The sequence below is a fragment of the Odontesthes bonariensis genome, chromosome 1 (assembly GCF_027942865.1).
Source record: "Odontesthes bonariensis isolate fOdoBon6 chromosome 1, fOdoBon6.hap1, whole genome shotgun sequence".
Lineage (NCBI taxonomy): Eukaryota > Metazoa > Chordata > Actinopteri > Atheriniformes > Atherinopsidae > Odontesthes > Odontesthes bonariensis.
This window is the reverse complement of record NC_134506.1, coordinates 21,577,577-21,593,762: the sequence shown is the minus strand read 5'-3', so window position 1 is coordinate 21,593,762 and position 16,186 is coordinate 21,577,577. Positions and strand designations below refer to the sequence as shown.

The 16,186-nt window shown below is 41.5% G+C and overlaps 1 protein-coding gene across 1 annotated transcript in view; it reads left to right on the top strand.

Annotated features, from left to right (window-relative positions):
• pde3b (phosphodiesterase 3B) overlaps positions 1 to 16,186 on the top strand; it is a 56,085-nt gene that overhangs the window by 36,040 nt on the left and 3,859 nt on the right. The window contains exons 2-14 of the mRNA XM_075460022.1: positions 1,747 to 1,797; positions 2,594 to 2,839; positions 4,484 to 4,635; positions 6,475 to 6,575; positions 6,676 to 6,892; positions 6,988 to 7,079; positions 7,565 to 7,722; positions 9,525 to 9,659; positions 10,558 to 10,669; positions 10,905 to 11,018; positions 11,300 to 11,499; positions 14,165 to 14,368; positions 15,245 to 15,406. Of these exons, the coding sequence (XP_075316137.1) occupies positions 1,747 to 1,797; positions 2,594 to 2,839; positions 4,484 to 4,635; positions 6,475 to 6,575; positions 6,676 to 6,892; positions 6,988 to 7,079; positions 7,565 to 7,722; positions 9,525 to 9,659; positions 10,558 to 10,669; positions 10,905 to 11,018; positions 11,300 to 11,499; positions 14,165 to 14,368; positions 15,245 to 15,406 (1,944 nt within the window). The remainder of the gene's footprint in view (positions 1 to 1,746; positions 1,798 to 2,593; positions 2,840 to 4,483; positions 4,636 to 6,474; positions 6,576 to 6,675; positions 6,893 to 6,987; positions 7,080 to 7,564; positions 7,723 to 9,524; positions 9,660 to 10,557; positions 10,670 to 10,904; positions 11,019 to 11,299; positions 11,500 to 14,164; positions 14,369 to 15,244; positions 15,407 to 16,186) is intronic.

Genomic DNA, 16,186 nt, shown 5'->3' with positions numbered 1-16,186 from the left:
CGCTCTGCAGTGGTGGTTCAGCTAATTCAGCCAGCTTTTCCTGTTTCTGTGCGTGTCAGAGGAGATTGTGTTTTTGTGCATTGTGCACAGATTGTGCAGAGGTGAAGCACAAAGCACGCTGTAATGTTGACGTGTTGGCGGATTGCACACGCAGGGTGCTGTATTGTGTGACACACTGCAGACATTTGAGAGCGTCACTGGGTGTCAAGAGAGCACATGGAATGTGGTTGTGTCTCACTTTCTTTTTTATCTGTGTCTGTAACTCTCTGTCCTTTATTGTCATCCCTTCTTCAACGGCAACCTCTCCTTCACCTTTTTAGCCGTCTCCCTCTGTTGCAGCCCTCCTGTTTCTCTTTGTAAACAAGCAGAAGGCCAGCGACTCGTCCTCCGGCCCTCTCCCGCCATCCTGTTGCCATGGTGTATGGAGCATTGTTTGCTGGCCTCTATGTCGGGTTGCCATGGCAGGGCTTATTTGCCATATTAAATGTTTGGCAGCATTGTACAGATGCTGATGACAAACATCCAACGTCCCACTTTGATCAATGAAACGGTTACTGATTAGAAGAGACGGAATGGACCCACTGATCTGTTTAACAACCTTTATCATAGATTTCATCTGCTGCATGTGACGTGAAAGTGTTTAGTTTTGGCATTAGAAAGTGGGATTTAGGTTTCTGCTGCATGTTATGTGTTTATCCAGGCAGAATCGTGTCCCTATAGAGCCGTAGTGAAACAGAACATTTTAGTTTCTATTTGTAAAGATGAATTCAAAGCCATTCCATAAAATAGGGGGGATTTTCTTTACAAAGTATTTTATTCTCATTATGGAGCAATTCAATCAATTATTATTTTTGTTTGTTGTTTGTTTAATGTTGTCATTAAAGTGACAGTATTTGTTTTGTTTAGTCCTGACACTCTGGGTGTGTATTTACATGGTAAGGTGAGGCTGATGGTGTCATCTATGGATCAATCCTCTGTGTCTGTCCCTCTTGTGGCGTGGGGTAAGACTGCATGGGGGCTTTGCTAAAGCACACTAGCCAGATGTTTCACAGTTACTTGGTTTCATTTTTCCATCTTGAATGAAAGAAAGTCTAGTTGCTGTTTTATTTTTTTTAAACTCTAAAGAAATTAAATGCACAACAGTTGATGTGTACGATCATAATTTGACTCGTATAAACCACGGTAAATGCTAAAATGCTGTAATCATACTTTCATATATGAACTTCGGTGCTTTCAGGCCCACCGACATACTGTTACACAACCTGCACCAGCTTTGACCTCACAGTGCCGTAAAGTGTGAGAGCTCCTGTGTGGGTACCAACAGATAGCATGGAAATTCAGCCGACTGACGTAGTTTGGTCTTGATAAGATCTCATAACTCTATTGTAGCACACCACGGTGGTTTTAGTGGTTTGCTTTTCTGCTTTGCCTCCCGGTGAAAGGCCTCTGTCTGCTGACGCTCAGGCAGCGTGCAGCAGACAGTACCTGCAGTAGAAAGTGCATAAAGTGGCGCAGGAAATCCTTAATGTAAACTGTTACTACACTGTGTGTTTAGATAACAGGCAGAGTGGACTAGCAGAAGCTGTTACTGACCTGCCGGTGCCCTCATTGCAGCGGTATGCTCAAATTGGAGCACAGGTCGAAGCCTCTGCTCCTTCTGTTTGACCACGGTTCATAATCTCTGTCACGCACAAATATACATACAGCGATACAGCGATTGACTGACAACTGCCTTGTGTTTTTCAGATGATCTTATGGGACTGGGATCTGAAACACTGGTACAAACCACAATATCAGGTCAGTACTCGCATGTTTTTGAGGTTTTAAGATCACGCAGGATATACAGTTCTTTTCAGGTAGCGTTGTACCCACCAGTAGAGCTGGACTCACCTTTAGGACATTCAGTTCTTCTCCTCACACTTTTTATTCAGGCAGGATACATATAGTGTAGAACCTTGCTTGCAATGCCCTTGAAATCGTTGTCATGCCACTTTTTCTTTGTTTTCTTTGTTTTTTTTTGTTTTTTACATCTCACACAGGCATTCTATGACTTGTTTGAACTATTTGTGTAATCTATCAAAATATTTCACTTGCAGAGGCCAAAAGTCAGTATTTGTTCCTGTTCCTGACAGAGTCAACCCAGTCAGAACATTCTCTTATGAAACCTGCCCTAAAAAAAGCAAGGATTACTCACTGTGATAGACTGCTCTTACAATTTATGGGACCGTGTATTTAGATATTAGCGTAGCGCTTCACTTCCCCAATGGAATTTAAATAATGTCTATTTCCCCTCCCAAAAAACTGGAGCTGCTGTTACCGTTTTGTTGGTAACACGCCAGAGGAAGAGAAATGGGATTAGGAGACAACAGCAGAGGAGGTTAGAAATTAGCTTTGAAAAATGTGATTCCCAAAAGATGGAAAGACACCTTTTCAGGTTTTTTTTCACTGTTTTCCTTCTGCTGATATTAGAGAAACACTCGAACATTTGGAAAAAAACAGCATTCAGGTACTGTGCAACACTGAAGATGCCCTCTGATGCTGCCTCTGCTGCTCTGCTCCCCGACCTGTCTGATGTATGTGTTCATGCGATCAGGGTGCACTGAGCGGCAACGGCGTGGATCTCTCGGTCATCAACGAGGCCAGGAATCTGGTGTCAGACCTGCTGATAGACTTGTCTCTGTCGCCAAACACCACTGCGTCTCTGCGCAGCATCTCCAGCCTCTTGGGGACGTTTTCGGGCTCATGCCGCCCCAGGGTCAACCCCTTCACCCCCTTCCCAGGTTTCTACTCTGTAGAGGCCGAAGACTCTGTGGAGAGGAGTGACAGGAAAAGTATTAAGGTGAGTACAAGTGCTCTGCTATTGACTGCATTACGTGATATTGATTGTTTGTGCAAGAGTTGCTGATCATATAAAAGAACCTGTGGAAAGTAGTACCACTGGAACACCAATCATGTATTTGATGATGCTGTATTGTAATCAGTCTTAATTAAGTCTTCAAGAGGGTTGTCAAAAACTCAGATGCTCGCTGATTCTAAAATCTTGTATCTATTCAGATATTAATTTGAGACAGCTCTGATATCAATGGCGTCGCCATCGCCTCCCGCAGTGGACATCTTCAGCACGGCTGCAGACAGACACCCAGCGTCTCCCCTCCCTGCACCAACTCTAGCTGACGTTCAGCACCGAGCTGGCTGCTGTCGCCAGCATAAAACTAACTTTACATTATTTTTATCCTTCCAAGAGCTCCAGACTTTGACCACTTAGTCGCATTTTGCAACCATTTCTGGAGAAACGGCGACCGTATTTTACAGCTCGGCGCACCAGTGTGACTTGAAAATATGGCCTGAGACTTTATTTGTTTAATTGTTACTATATTTTTTATGAAACACCATTGGGAGTGAGTGTGTGTGTGTGTGTGTGTGTGTGTGTGTGTGCGCGTGTGTGTGTGCGCGTGTGTGCGTGCATGTGTGTGTGTGTGTGTCTTGTTTGAGTGAGAGACTAGAGAGTTCAAGCCTGCCTCATAGCCATCATAACCACAAGGAAACCAAACTGCGCGGGTCATCATCTGCCTGTGTGCTTCCTGTTAGGAGCCCGTTATCTTCACGCTTCGCTCAAACCTTTAACTATCAGTGCATTTTATGAAAGAAACAAGCATTCAAAGCCGTGACACTGAAGTCCAAAATTGATAATGAAGATAAAATGTGAAATCAGCAGGCTACTTTCAACATGATACAATCAGTAATTTCATAACGTAAAGATTTGCAAAGAAAGGAGGGCTGTGTATTTCACGTACGGCGATCGCTGTTGCCCAATATTTCCAGAAATTGCTGATTCACTGAGTCGATCCCAAACTTTCAACATGAAACACTCATGATCATGAGGAAAAAGTGGAAATGAATATCCGACTCTCACTGGAAGTGTCTACCAAATAACTTTAGTCATGTGCGACTCAGCACATTTCTATTTATTTCATCTTAACATCATCACTGAGGAATTTTTCGGAATTGTCAGTTTAGCCGACACATATACCAAACCACTGTTTGATTTCAAAGGAAGGATGTGAGGTGATGGACATATCTGGCCCCTGTGGTAACTCGTACTTTACCGTGTGACATTTTCCCTCTCAAATTTGTCAGTTTCAGTACAGTCTCCGTTTACAAGCAAATCCTTTATTTATCAATGATGCAGGCAAGATGAAAAAAAAAAATGAAAGTGTTGCTAAAGTTGAACTAAGAGGTGCTCCTTTTTGTGCTGCTGCTCCTGTTTTTAGAAGCTCCGCTGCTGGTGGGAAAGGTTGTCCGGGGGCTGTTTATTCAACACATTTAGTAGCTCTTAATTCGTCATTTTTCCCCCCGTAATACTGAAAATAGTTTAGCTTCCAGATATTCTTTAACTTTAAAGTGCGATGATATTTGTGTGACAATATCATCAGTCTGTGACTCAAACATACATTTTATACTGGAAACTTCCTGTGCTTGTCAGGGTTTAAGCAGCAGAAACAGCCTCCCTACCCCTCAGCCCAGGCGGAGTTCCACCTCCTCCACAACCTCTGTACTCCCTCCTCTCGACTCCGTCTCTTCGCGCTGGGAGCGTAATAATGGAAAGAGACCCCACTCAGACCTCAGCTTGACCAGGTATCTACAAGAAACACAGACTTTGTTGTGGATCAGTTTTACAGCTTGCTTAAATGATGTGACTGAGCTACAGTTAGGGTATTGCTCATGATGGTCTGAGAAAGTCCTAAAGTGGTTAGAAAACAGAAATCATGCTCAGTGAAATTTAACAATAAATCTGTCCAGATTTGTATTTTTAACTAAATATAAGGTAAGTTAAGTAATATTGTGTAACAAATATGTTCTTTCGAGGGTATTAACATCCACGTTGGTGGAAGGATTTATTTAATACAACTCTTTAATACGCAGATACCTGTTGTTCCAGGGCTCGGAAGTAGTTGGACAATTGACTCAAAAAAGGGTTTCGTAGACAGGTGTGAGCTTATCCATTTGTTATTTCCTCATTAGTTAACCGGGTAAAAGGTTTGAAGGAGGGACGTTTCTATTTAGAGGCTGCTGCTGTGAACCCCAGCCGTGTGGACAAAAGAGCCCTTGATGCACATGAAACGGTCCACCATTAGACTGCGAATACAAATCAAATCCATCAGTTAGATTAATCTAAAAAGTGTTTAGATCATAAACACTTTTTCCATGAAAAAAAGAAAACACACCGATGAGTTTGGCAGTATAAACAGGGTTACGTCCATGAAAGGCAACAATGGTGGATGATTGGGCAATGCTTTAATTATATGATAAAGGAAAATCGTCTTTACGACATCCAGCCAAGTCAGGAACACTATTCAGCAGGTAAACATATTATTATCCAAGTCTTCCATAAAGAGAACGTTCCATGAGAGCCAAGAGATTGTTCAACACAAGATGGAAACCAATCAAAAGCTTTGAAAACATAGAGGGAAAAGTAGATTATGAAAAAATACCTGGAAAAAGTTAAATTACGGTCGTTCTAGAAGGGAAAAAAAACACAAACATTCGACACCTCCTGTAAAGCGCTTGGAAGCAGGATGATGACACAGACACGTTCAGCTTCCAAAGGCACTGATTGTTTATTGGTGGCAGGAGACAGAGGAAGACAACTGTAAATAGTACGGAGGTATATTGTGGGCTCAGATTTAACCAAATAAAGCAAAGCTCAGTCTAATCAAGCAGCGTTTTCCCTGTTGATGACAAACTAAAGGCAGAAAAAACCTTAAGATAGTTGTAATAAAGTCCTGGCAAATCATCACAAGGGAGGGAAATAATATCATTTTGTGAGTATCCAAATATTTATGAACTGCACTGCAAATATTTATTGGGGTTACCACATGGGACATGGAGAGATGGTCATCTTTTGCATTTTGAACAATAAACAACCGCTCGCAGTTTTGATATGCTTTGCTGTGACTTTAAACTTTTTGTGTGAATCTGAAGAGCCAAAGAGTGAGACTGAGAGGCAGTTTGAACATTGCAGCATTAACCACAAACAAGAAACTGGGAGAAATTGTGTTTCATCATTTCCTTTCATTGTGTTTGTGCCGTGTACAAAGAAATCAAAAGCAGGGGTTGTTGCCATGTAAGAGTGGCGTGTCTACTCAGAGTGAAAAAACACATGCACGGTATTAGTTGAACCAGATTATAGTAATGGTAAATGCTGTTCAAATACGCTGAGAGAAATTTGGGGGTGCAGTGTCCGTACAGTATGTGTCCACAGGATGGCAGCAGAGGACTGGCGATGTAAGACCACGTTCTTTTAGTTTTAGTGGCGTTAGTTAACCAACTTCTTAGAAAATAGTGCAACTTTGTTCATCAGGTGAGGAAAAAACATCTGATAGTGAGACGGTTATACATTATAATGCTGAGACTTTAGTGAGCGATGAGTTTGTTTTTACGGCCTGAGTTGAATGGTTGTCTTTTGCTCTCCAGCTCAAGTCTGTCCAACGGGCCCAATGCAAACCTGCTGACCATTCCCAAACAGAGGTCTTCCTCTGTCACCCTCACATACCATGCTGGGCCCAGAAGAGCAGGTGAGACTCCACTTCACAAACTCACTGTATTTTCTTTAACTGCTCATTTAACTTAGTATCGTTCTATTATCTCTCCCTGAACTCCCTTCGTCCTCTCTAGGCACATCGCCCAGCCTGAGCCCGGTCACTTCACCGAGCCACAGTCCTCCAGCACTAAGTTCAGGTTCCTCGTCGTCCCTCGTCACTCGATCGCCTGTGGAGTTCCCTGATACGGCAGACTTCCTGACAAAGCCGAGTGTCAATCTGAACCTGCACAAGCCCTTCTCCACAGATTTCCAGCAGGCCTTTCGCAGCTCTGCCTTCCCACTCTGTACCAGGTGAGAGCCGGGCTGAAGTGGCGTTTTCTTTTAGTTAAACCAGTTCATTTGAGTTACGTATTGTAATTGGCCTCGTCTGTGATTGTCTGTCAAAGCTGTGGCCGTCAGATGCTCAAGGGGGTTTCCAGCGGTGACGCGGCGGAGTCTCATCAAGCATTCACCAGCGAGACTCAACGCAGGCGCTCAGGTACAAACATCCTTCATGCACATTATGAAGAGGAATGCAGTCATGGCTGACAATCCTGTTCGGTGATCTGATATTGATGTTTGAAAGGGAAACACTTCTGTCTGTCTTTTAAGGATTTAATGCTGCTCTCTGCTGGACTCCAAGAATACTGCAAGTTTTTACACTATTAGGCAAAGACATGACCATGAATAGTGAATCTGATCAAAAAGTGCATCTTTTAAACAAAGGTTTGCTGGATCACATTAATAGCATTAGCCTCTGTTTCTTCTGAAACTAAAAGGCACTGGTGCCAGTTTAAATTTTCTTTTTTCGTTCACGTCTACGGCAATTTGAAAAAAAATTCAGTTTTTGTATGTAATGTATTAACGTCTGGCAAAATTTAGCGTCACATTTCAGGAGGAGCGGCAACTGAACTTTTTTTCCGAGCCTCTTTTTGATGACGTTGCGTCTTGGCATTACATGGTGCCGTATGCGTTTATACACAGGAGGTGAGGGGCCGGACTTCACTGGGGAACCTCTCATCAGGGAGGAGAGTCCGGAGGTGGACGTGTCTGGAGACGGAAGGCCTGATGCTAGAGTAGACCAGGGGCTGGCAGCGGAGGAGACGGAGAAGAGCACGAGCACAGACCAACGGAAATCGGAGGTGTGCTTGATCAGATAGATTCAGCTTTTTCTAATTATGCTGCGCTGCGCAGGAGGTGGAACAGCTGTTTGAGTGTGGATGTTTGTCCCTCTCACCTGAGCTATTTTCCATACATTTAGATAATCATTTTTGTAAAGCACTAGCCTCAGTTGGTGAGCATATAGTTTCAGATTTTACATACAAACAGTGGTGTTAAAGGAGAAGTCATTTATTTTATTTTTTTAAACCTGGACCTAATTTCTTGCATAAAATACGTTCATCTACTCACCGAAAACAGTTTGGTGAAAGTCGGCGTCCTTTGGAAGATATTTAAATTACTCCAAATTAATCCGCGTTTATCCATATAACGGGAGTGAACAGGGCATAGACAATACAGCCTCTAAATAAGTGATTATCTGTCTTTATTTCACCAATACTTTAAGATGAATGAATGAATGAACGCGTACTATTGCACTGTTAGTTCAGAGCTGCCGTGTTGTTGTTATTGGAGGCTATCCGGGGGCTTATAGGAAGCTTTCTACACACGCGTCTATTGGGAAGACTTCATCGCCGTGCACCGCTGCAGCACAGCTCATTCACTCCGGTAAGGACGTCCATCGTACTCAAAGTCGTCGCCCACGTCGTCAAAATCTGATAAATATCCTGGCATGTTGCACAAAAGTAGCAGTAGCAAACTCCGTGTAAAGTTAGCCGACTGTCACAGAGCACGGAGTGAATAAGCTTTTTCCAGGTTTAAAAAAACCGAACTTCTCCTTTAAGAGTCACAGGTTTATAGCAAAAGTGCAGTTATTCGTAAGTGTGTTTGAATTTTGACTTGATTTGTAATCTTCTCTTTCTGTTGCTGCTGATCTACTCCTTTATGTACGGAGCAAAGTCTTTCAAAGAAACTCCAGTCTGTTTCTATAATAAGAACAACCATTAGCCATGGTGCCTAGAGTTGTCTGTACATGCACGTCAGAGCATAATTTGGCCCATAAACTGTGTGATCACCTCGAGAGTTGAACCCAAACTCTGGCATCTTTTGGTTTCTCTAGAAAGACTACAGTTAGTCTAATCTGTAATTATTTTGATTAACATTAAACATTGTGAACGTAGAGACTTTCAACTAGCAATGGCCTTTAATCCCAAAAGACTGTGGCTATAAATCTACCATTGGCCGCACATTTCAGGCTGAATTCCCCTCTTCTTCTATAGTTTATTTGTGTGTTACCCAAATCCCTCGTACTAACAGAAAAACCACCTGTACTCTCGCAATTTATTTACGCTAACAGATATTTGGATCTTTATACAATGAGGTAGACCATCCTGGTAGTTTTGTTTAGAACATGTTTAGCACATTTGTGCTCTGTGGGATGTTCTGACATGTCTGTTTCACAAGAACAAGCTCCCACCGGGCTATGTTGGAGGGGCACTGCAGCTCAAGACAGTTGGGAATAAGTTTTCTCACTTATTAGAAGCAGCCAAACTAAAGACCAAAGTTTGGTCTGACTTTGTGTGATGTGAAAGGGAAACTTTTAGCAAGTATTTGGGAGTACTAGTGTAAATGTATATTTTTTGTTCCATATGGAGCTGTGTGAAGGCAGCTCCGCTTTTAAAGTGAGGCTAGCAACTCAAGGCTTTATGAGCAGCTGTTGCTGAAGCATAACAAAGACATATCTCTGACCAACCTGTCGGCAGCATATCTGTGGACTAAACAATATTTTGCACCGTGTTTTTTGTTCTGTCTAAGCTGAATTGGTGCTGCCCTCCTCTGTAAAATTGCCTTTGTTACACCTGTGTGTTTATTTGGTGGTTGTCTCCAGGGTGAACAGGAGTTAAGGCTAGATCCCATGCTGGATGACCACGAGACTCTAATGGAGAGGATGAACACATGGAACTTCCAAATCTTCGACTTAGTGGACAAAACAGGAGGGAAGACTGGACGGATCCTCAGCTATGTTAGTATAACAACCATCTGTTGTCATAAGGTCTTTGAGGTTATAGGATACAACCTTAAGTGTAGTCAGAACAAACAGTTTGAAGAGCTCTTTAAGGATTATGGGCACTGGGGAGCGCCTCAAACAACAACTTTCATTATATCTATAGATATATATCAACATAAATCTCTATATTTTACTATCTGCTGTGAAACAGGTCTTTAGAGGTAACCAGTAGGATCTGTTTTCTTCTGTAATGACTGGTTCCTGGTGCTCTAATATGTTAAACTAATCACCTTGATGCATGGACCAGTAACTGTGCAGTTACCCTGTTTAGACCTGTTACCAAATGGTTGCATCACAGATGGTTCCTCTTATGCTGTGGAAGGCCTCCTCTGAAGAAAATTCTTAAAAAGATCCCCAAAGTCTGTGAACTGCAATTTGCCACCATCGCTGCAGTGCAGACAGAAAAAGGAAGGGGAGCATCTTTTGATTGTTAAAATTTTCTTTGCTTTAAAAGCTCTTCATACATAACTAGTTTTGTTAAGAATTTTAAGAACTTCCTTCCTCTGTTACATCTGTTGGTAACCAAAGTAAGGAACTAAGTTGTATCATAGCTCCATGCAACCCTGAGAAGAGATGAAATAGGAAGAATTTAATCTTAAAAGATTAGACACAGTCTCCAGGTGGAGTGGGCTTCAGTCATCTTCAGCAGCAGCACACCTCCACTTTCATAAATCCCTTCAAGACAGAGATAGGATCTGGACCGTTGTACTGCAGAGCGCTGGAAATGTAAACACACAACTGTTAAAGTGGTATTACTTATTTCCACAGAAGCAGTGAGAAATTGTGAACTTGCATTCATTCTGAACTTGCTTCCAGATTGGGGCATCATTAATCCTGACTTGTGTTTCCCCAGGTGACGTACACACTTTTCAAGGACATGTGTCTATTTGAGATCTTCAAGATCCCTGTGAGGGAGTTCATGTCCTACTTCTGTGCTCTGGAAAGCGGCTACAGAGACATTCCCTGTGAGTCTTACGCTGTGCTGTGATTAAAAAATTTTTTTTAAAAAAAGTAATTCAAAGATAGACTTGATTATTACGTGTTATCCCAAGATGTTGCTGTGTATCATCGGATCCCTTGAGTAAATGCTGTGAGGCAAACCTAACATGGCAGCTTTAGTTTGCTGTATACTTTAAGTTACTGCTCCTATCGTGAAGTATAAAATTAATTTAATTTGTACTGCTGTGTTAAAACACACAGATCATAACCGGGTCCATGCTACTGATGTGCTCCATGCTGTTTGGTACCTGACCACTCGACCAATTCCTGGGTTCCAGCAGATCCACAGTGAGCATGTGACGGGGAGTGACACAGGTAAATGCCAGCAGCGTTGTTCAGCACAAGTTGCAGTGCGTGCAGTAGCACTTCTTGGAGACATCTTTGCGCATAATCTTGTGTTCAAAATGAAATAATACTGACCAATTCTGTCTGCAGTTCTTAAGTTTCCTCCTTCTGCTTAATCATTCACTGAAAGGAATGCAGACGGTTTGGTTTAAAATGACGAGGTTTCCAGGTTTTAGCTCTAAAATATCTGGGATGCAAACAAAAAAAAAAAAAAACTCACATCATCATCCATCTTGTTTGTTTTGTTCCAGATTCAGATAGTGGAATTTCTCCAGGCAGGATATCCTACGCCTCCTCCAAGAGCTCCTCAATTTCAGATGACAGCTATGGCTGCCTGGCCTGGAACATACCTGCCCTGGAGCTCATGGCCCTTTATGTAGCAGCTGCAATGCACGACTATGACCATCCTGGTCGCACAAATGCCTTTTTAGTAGCCACTAATGCACCTCAGGTAACCCACGGCATCTACTGCACAATGTTTAACTGTTTAATTGTCAAAGTTCAGAATATAAACACACGAATGCAACTCTTACCAGAATTCTCCAAAATGGTTTGGTGAAGACAGAGTTTTATAACGGAGGTTTATAAGATTACACTTTGTGGATAAAATCTTGGTGTTGTGATGACACCTGCCAGTTGACAGAACAACGTCCATCCAGCACTGTGCAAACACGTGGGCCAACTGGCCGCATTAATCGTTAGATCGCCACAGTAGTCGTCCAAGCTGTCAAAACGAACCTCCACTAAGAAATTAGCAGCATCAACATTTATCACTGTAATCCGAGTTGTCGACTCAGCATAAAGGGTCTTTGTGTGCCAGAGGCTTCAGCCTGACCTCTAACAGGAGCGTGTGTTTTTTTTTCTTTGAAAACCAGCCGCCCGAAAGCAAATGAGCAAAACACTGGCGTCTCGGCACCAGATGAGCCATGTGTGTATACAGACATTCATATGACTGTCTCTCTGTAGCAGTACAGAAGAGGCCAGTGGGGTGGGGGGATCAAACGCGCTACTTATCAATTTAGATAATTGCGTTTTTAAGTCGGTAGATGGAGCCGCATACTAGTTGAAAAAAAAAAAAAAATATCAACAAAGCAGTAAATTGCTAATTGGGCCCAGGTTAGCCGTGAAGCTACTTAAAATCTGACAAAGCACCCGCAAACTAAGCCCGAGTGGACCCTGTGAGGAGGAAACCCATTCGGCATCAAACCGGCCGCAGACGTAAAGCTGGCTCAACGCCTTCTGGACGGCATTACAGAGGCTGCTAGGGTCATATGAAGAAAAAATAGAGCCATTTGCTAATCTGCGCTCTCAGTTTATAAACTGTGCTTTTGGGAACATAATCCGTGCTCAATGTTTAGAGTCCATGATCTCAGTTAAGAACATGTTGACTTCATGCTGCATTCAAGTGCACCAAGTAAACTGAAAACAATTAAACAGAAATGCTCATTAGTTTGGTTTAAAACAGGTTTTAAAGTTTACGTATTTTTCAAATTCTTTGTTCTTATTATAAAGCATTTTTAATGACAAGATGCTAGTTATAATAAAATCCCCACCATTTCTACATAGGTATAGTTTGAAAATCCCATATATACTCAGATGTAATTTGTCTCTACAAACTCTGCAGCATTCTTGTACAAAACATCCACAAGTATCATCATTTTTAAATTGTGTTAATTCAGCATTTCTTCAGATGAGATGCTTAATGCTTAAAAATATTCCATACCGCCAAATCCATCCCATGCTGTTCAATAACAAGAAACAAAAAAAACCCCTAAATTAAATCATCAACTAATTAGAGTTTGCCCCCAGGTACTTTTGATGAGGAGGTCAAGTTTTTACTGTGGGATCTTCCAACCCACAAAAAACCTGCGTGTTAATCAGTTACCTGATTTGCAAGATGCGTTAACCATAACTTTGACATTTCAGATTCCACACTTCCTTTTTTTTTACGAGCAGGGTATTTTGTATCTCTCAGTTTTAAGCACCATTGCAGGTCAAGACACATTTTAAACAAGTGCCCACTTAACCTTTAAATAGTTAGGAGCCTGAAAAATGAAGCCACCCTGAAAGAGCCTTAAACATGCATTCTGTCTAAAGACCAGCAGGTTACAGAAAGAAGTCCGATTGTATGGAACTCTATTATTCCACTTCCCATTTGATCGTTGAGCTGAGTAAACATTTCCCTAATGAATATATCTTCGACACCCCCAGTGTTAAGTCCTCCTAAATAGTTTTTATACTTGGGAAAAAATATACATAAAAACAGTGTATCTGTATATGTATCTAAAACAGGGTAACTGTATTGCTGATATAGGGTTAGATAGTAAACGATGTATATACGTGATCTTAAACGTACTTCAGTTTTACTTTGGCTGCCTAATGTTGTCTGTGTGGTTTGTCCTGATGTTTTAAGTGTCTAGTTTGACTGTTAATCTTTAACTTGAGTCAACATCTTCCTCTTTTCTTGACGTGCTTCAAAAACACAAACTCAGGTTCCTGCTCAGCTGCTGTTTGCTGTCACTTTAGGTCCTCAGACGTAGTAACATTATCTCCCACTAACTGCGTCGCTAATGGAAGTCATATGCAACATTAGCTTCTCAACACGTGGCCAGTTAATCCCAGCGTGCTCTACATTGTGCTCTGTCTTGCAAATTAGAGATTAAATGGTTAACCACTTGCCCCAGTTTAAATATTGTATTTCATCAATCTCTCCAGCGATAGCCACCCCACGCTGTCTCGGTTTAGTCAGACGAAAGTGGGTTAAAAGAAAGAAGAAGGACCTTGAACCGATTGATTGCTAATTGTGGGTTTGACAACCATATAGTTTGTTCAAAGGATCTTATGTCCTTTCTTTGTATCTCATGTCCATGCAACTGCTTTTAACCTGCTCATCCCTCGTTCTATACATACGCCTGAGCCTGTCATAGCTCTTTCATAACCAAACACTCACAATCTCATTTATTGAGTGCTTGCTTTTTTTAAAAATCCATTAAAAGTTGTGTAACCCACATGCTGATGCATTATGTAAGAAAATAAGATATTTTTGATGAAATATTAGGAATTTTTTCCCCCTGTCTCACCACTTGTTTTTTTTTTTCTCCTTCTGTCTACTGCAGGCGGTGCTGTACAATGACCGCTCAGTGCTGGAGAACCACCACGCTGCATCTGCCTGGAGCCTCTACCTGTCCCAGCCAGAGTACAACTTCCTGATCAATCTAGATCACGTGGAATTCAAGCGTTTTCGCTTCCTTGTCATCGAGGCAATACTGGCCACAGACCTCAAGAAGCACTTTGACTTTCTGGCTGAGTTCAACACCAAGGTCTGAAATGATGAATCCATTGCAGATGATGTTATTGTATATTGTGTTTAGAATCACACATTTCTAGATATTTATTGTGTTTTGTTTTACTCTGGCATTATATTAATATATTAATTCAAGCATCAAGAGGATGTTAGAATAATGTTTATTCCAGGAGTACTCAACATGATGACTGCTGGATTAATAGAGAATGTGAATATGACCTCATGTGTTGAATTTCGGGTAGTTGTTTTTGTTTTTTTTCATACATCGCATTGTAATAGCTTTTGTTTTCTGAATGCACGGGCCTTGCACACCAACTTTTAGGATACGTTTCTCAGGCATATAAGAATTGCCTATAAAATCACGTCTCAGCCCAATTCCTGCTCAATAGAAGGAAAAATGTCCGTCAGCTGCAAATTCAAGGCAAGCTCCAAGACTATAGCGAATCCTTATTAATATTATATTGTCCTGAAAACAGCCCTTGACCACAACTTCATAAAAGAAACACACAGCTGAAAGGGCTTGAATTGGTTTACTTTATTAAATTAGTAGATCTTACACAGAGTCACAACAACTCTGGGTCAGTGAATGGATCTGTGCTGTTTATTCCCCACCTCGGTGGCTTGTTTCAGTTTCTCTCAGTACGATCCCTGTCCGTCCTCTTTTCACTTCTTCATTTCTACCCTTCTTGCCACATGGGATTTTGACAACCTTCTTACCCAAACTAAACACCAAAGCCAACCAGGCATCGATGGTGGCAGGTGCAGATAACAAGAAACAATGTTTCTCATACGATGGCCCGCCCGTCTCAACATTCAACCCTGTGTGACATACCTTCACATTCTGTATTGTTTAACGAGTAAAAATAAAGCATCCATCTTTGTTTGTTAACAGGTGAACGATGTGAATAGCCCAGGAATTGACTGGACTAATGAGAATGACAGACTTCTGGTGTGCCAAGTGTGTATCAAGCTGGCAGATATCAATGGGCCGGCCAAAGTCCGTGACTTGCATCTGAAGTGGACAGAAGGCATCGTCAATGAGTTTTATGAGCAGGTACAAACCTTCTGCTAACGGATCAAAGGGTGTTCGATTACCTTGTCACTATATTTTTACATTTGACCATCTTTAAAGCAATGCCTTCAATAAGATCTTGTCATATTCTTTGCAAATGATAACAACATTTTTACCTAACTCACCCTTTAAACAACCTCACCCTCATCGAGACATCGATGTTGTCAATAAACTAAGCAAGAACAATCCCCAGATAGATAAATGAAAACCATAACACACAGTAATGACATTTTCTTCATCCCTCTGCAATGTAACGGTTTACCAGTTTAAAAGGATTAAAAAGACGAAGAAATATAGTTTTACACGTCGCATTAGGCCTCACACTTATTCGGTGAACTATTCTCCTTTTAACTATTAGAAAAAAGTCCCTGAAAGAGGCTGTGAATGAATCCGAGTACACCTGTGATTTCTAATCAGCCTGATAACCTGAACATGATTCTAAAAAGTATAGAAATGGCATGAGGGATTAAATAAAAACTGACTGTGAGACTTCACAGTAATGGAAGAGGATCCGGGAATATTAGTGACTGACAACAAACCATTTTAAACACATACACAATAATAATCAGGATGTACGGAAGAAGCATTTTACCATTCATGGGGGATGTATTCCGAGAGTGAAGCCAATTTGACTTTTGAGACACGTCAGAAGAGCAAGAAAAAAAAAATCCTACTCTTAAGCACACAGCTGCAATTTTTTCAATTTTGCTAAAGAATCCTGATGATTATAAGGGGAATACTTGGTCAAATGAGACTAAAATA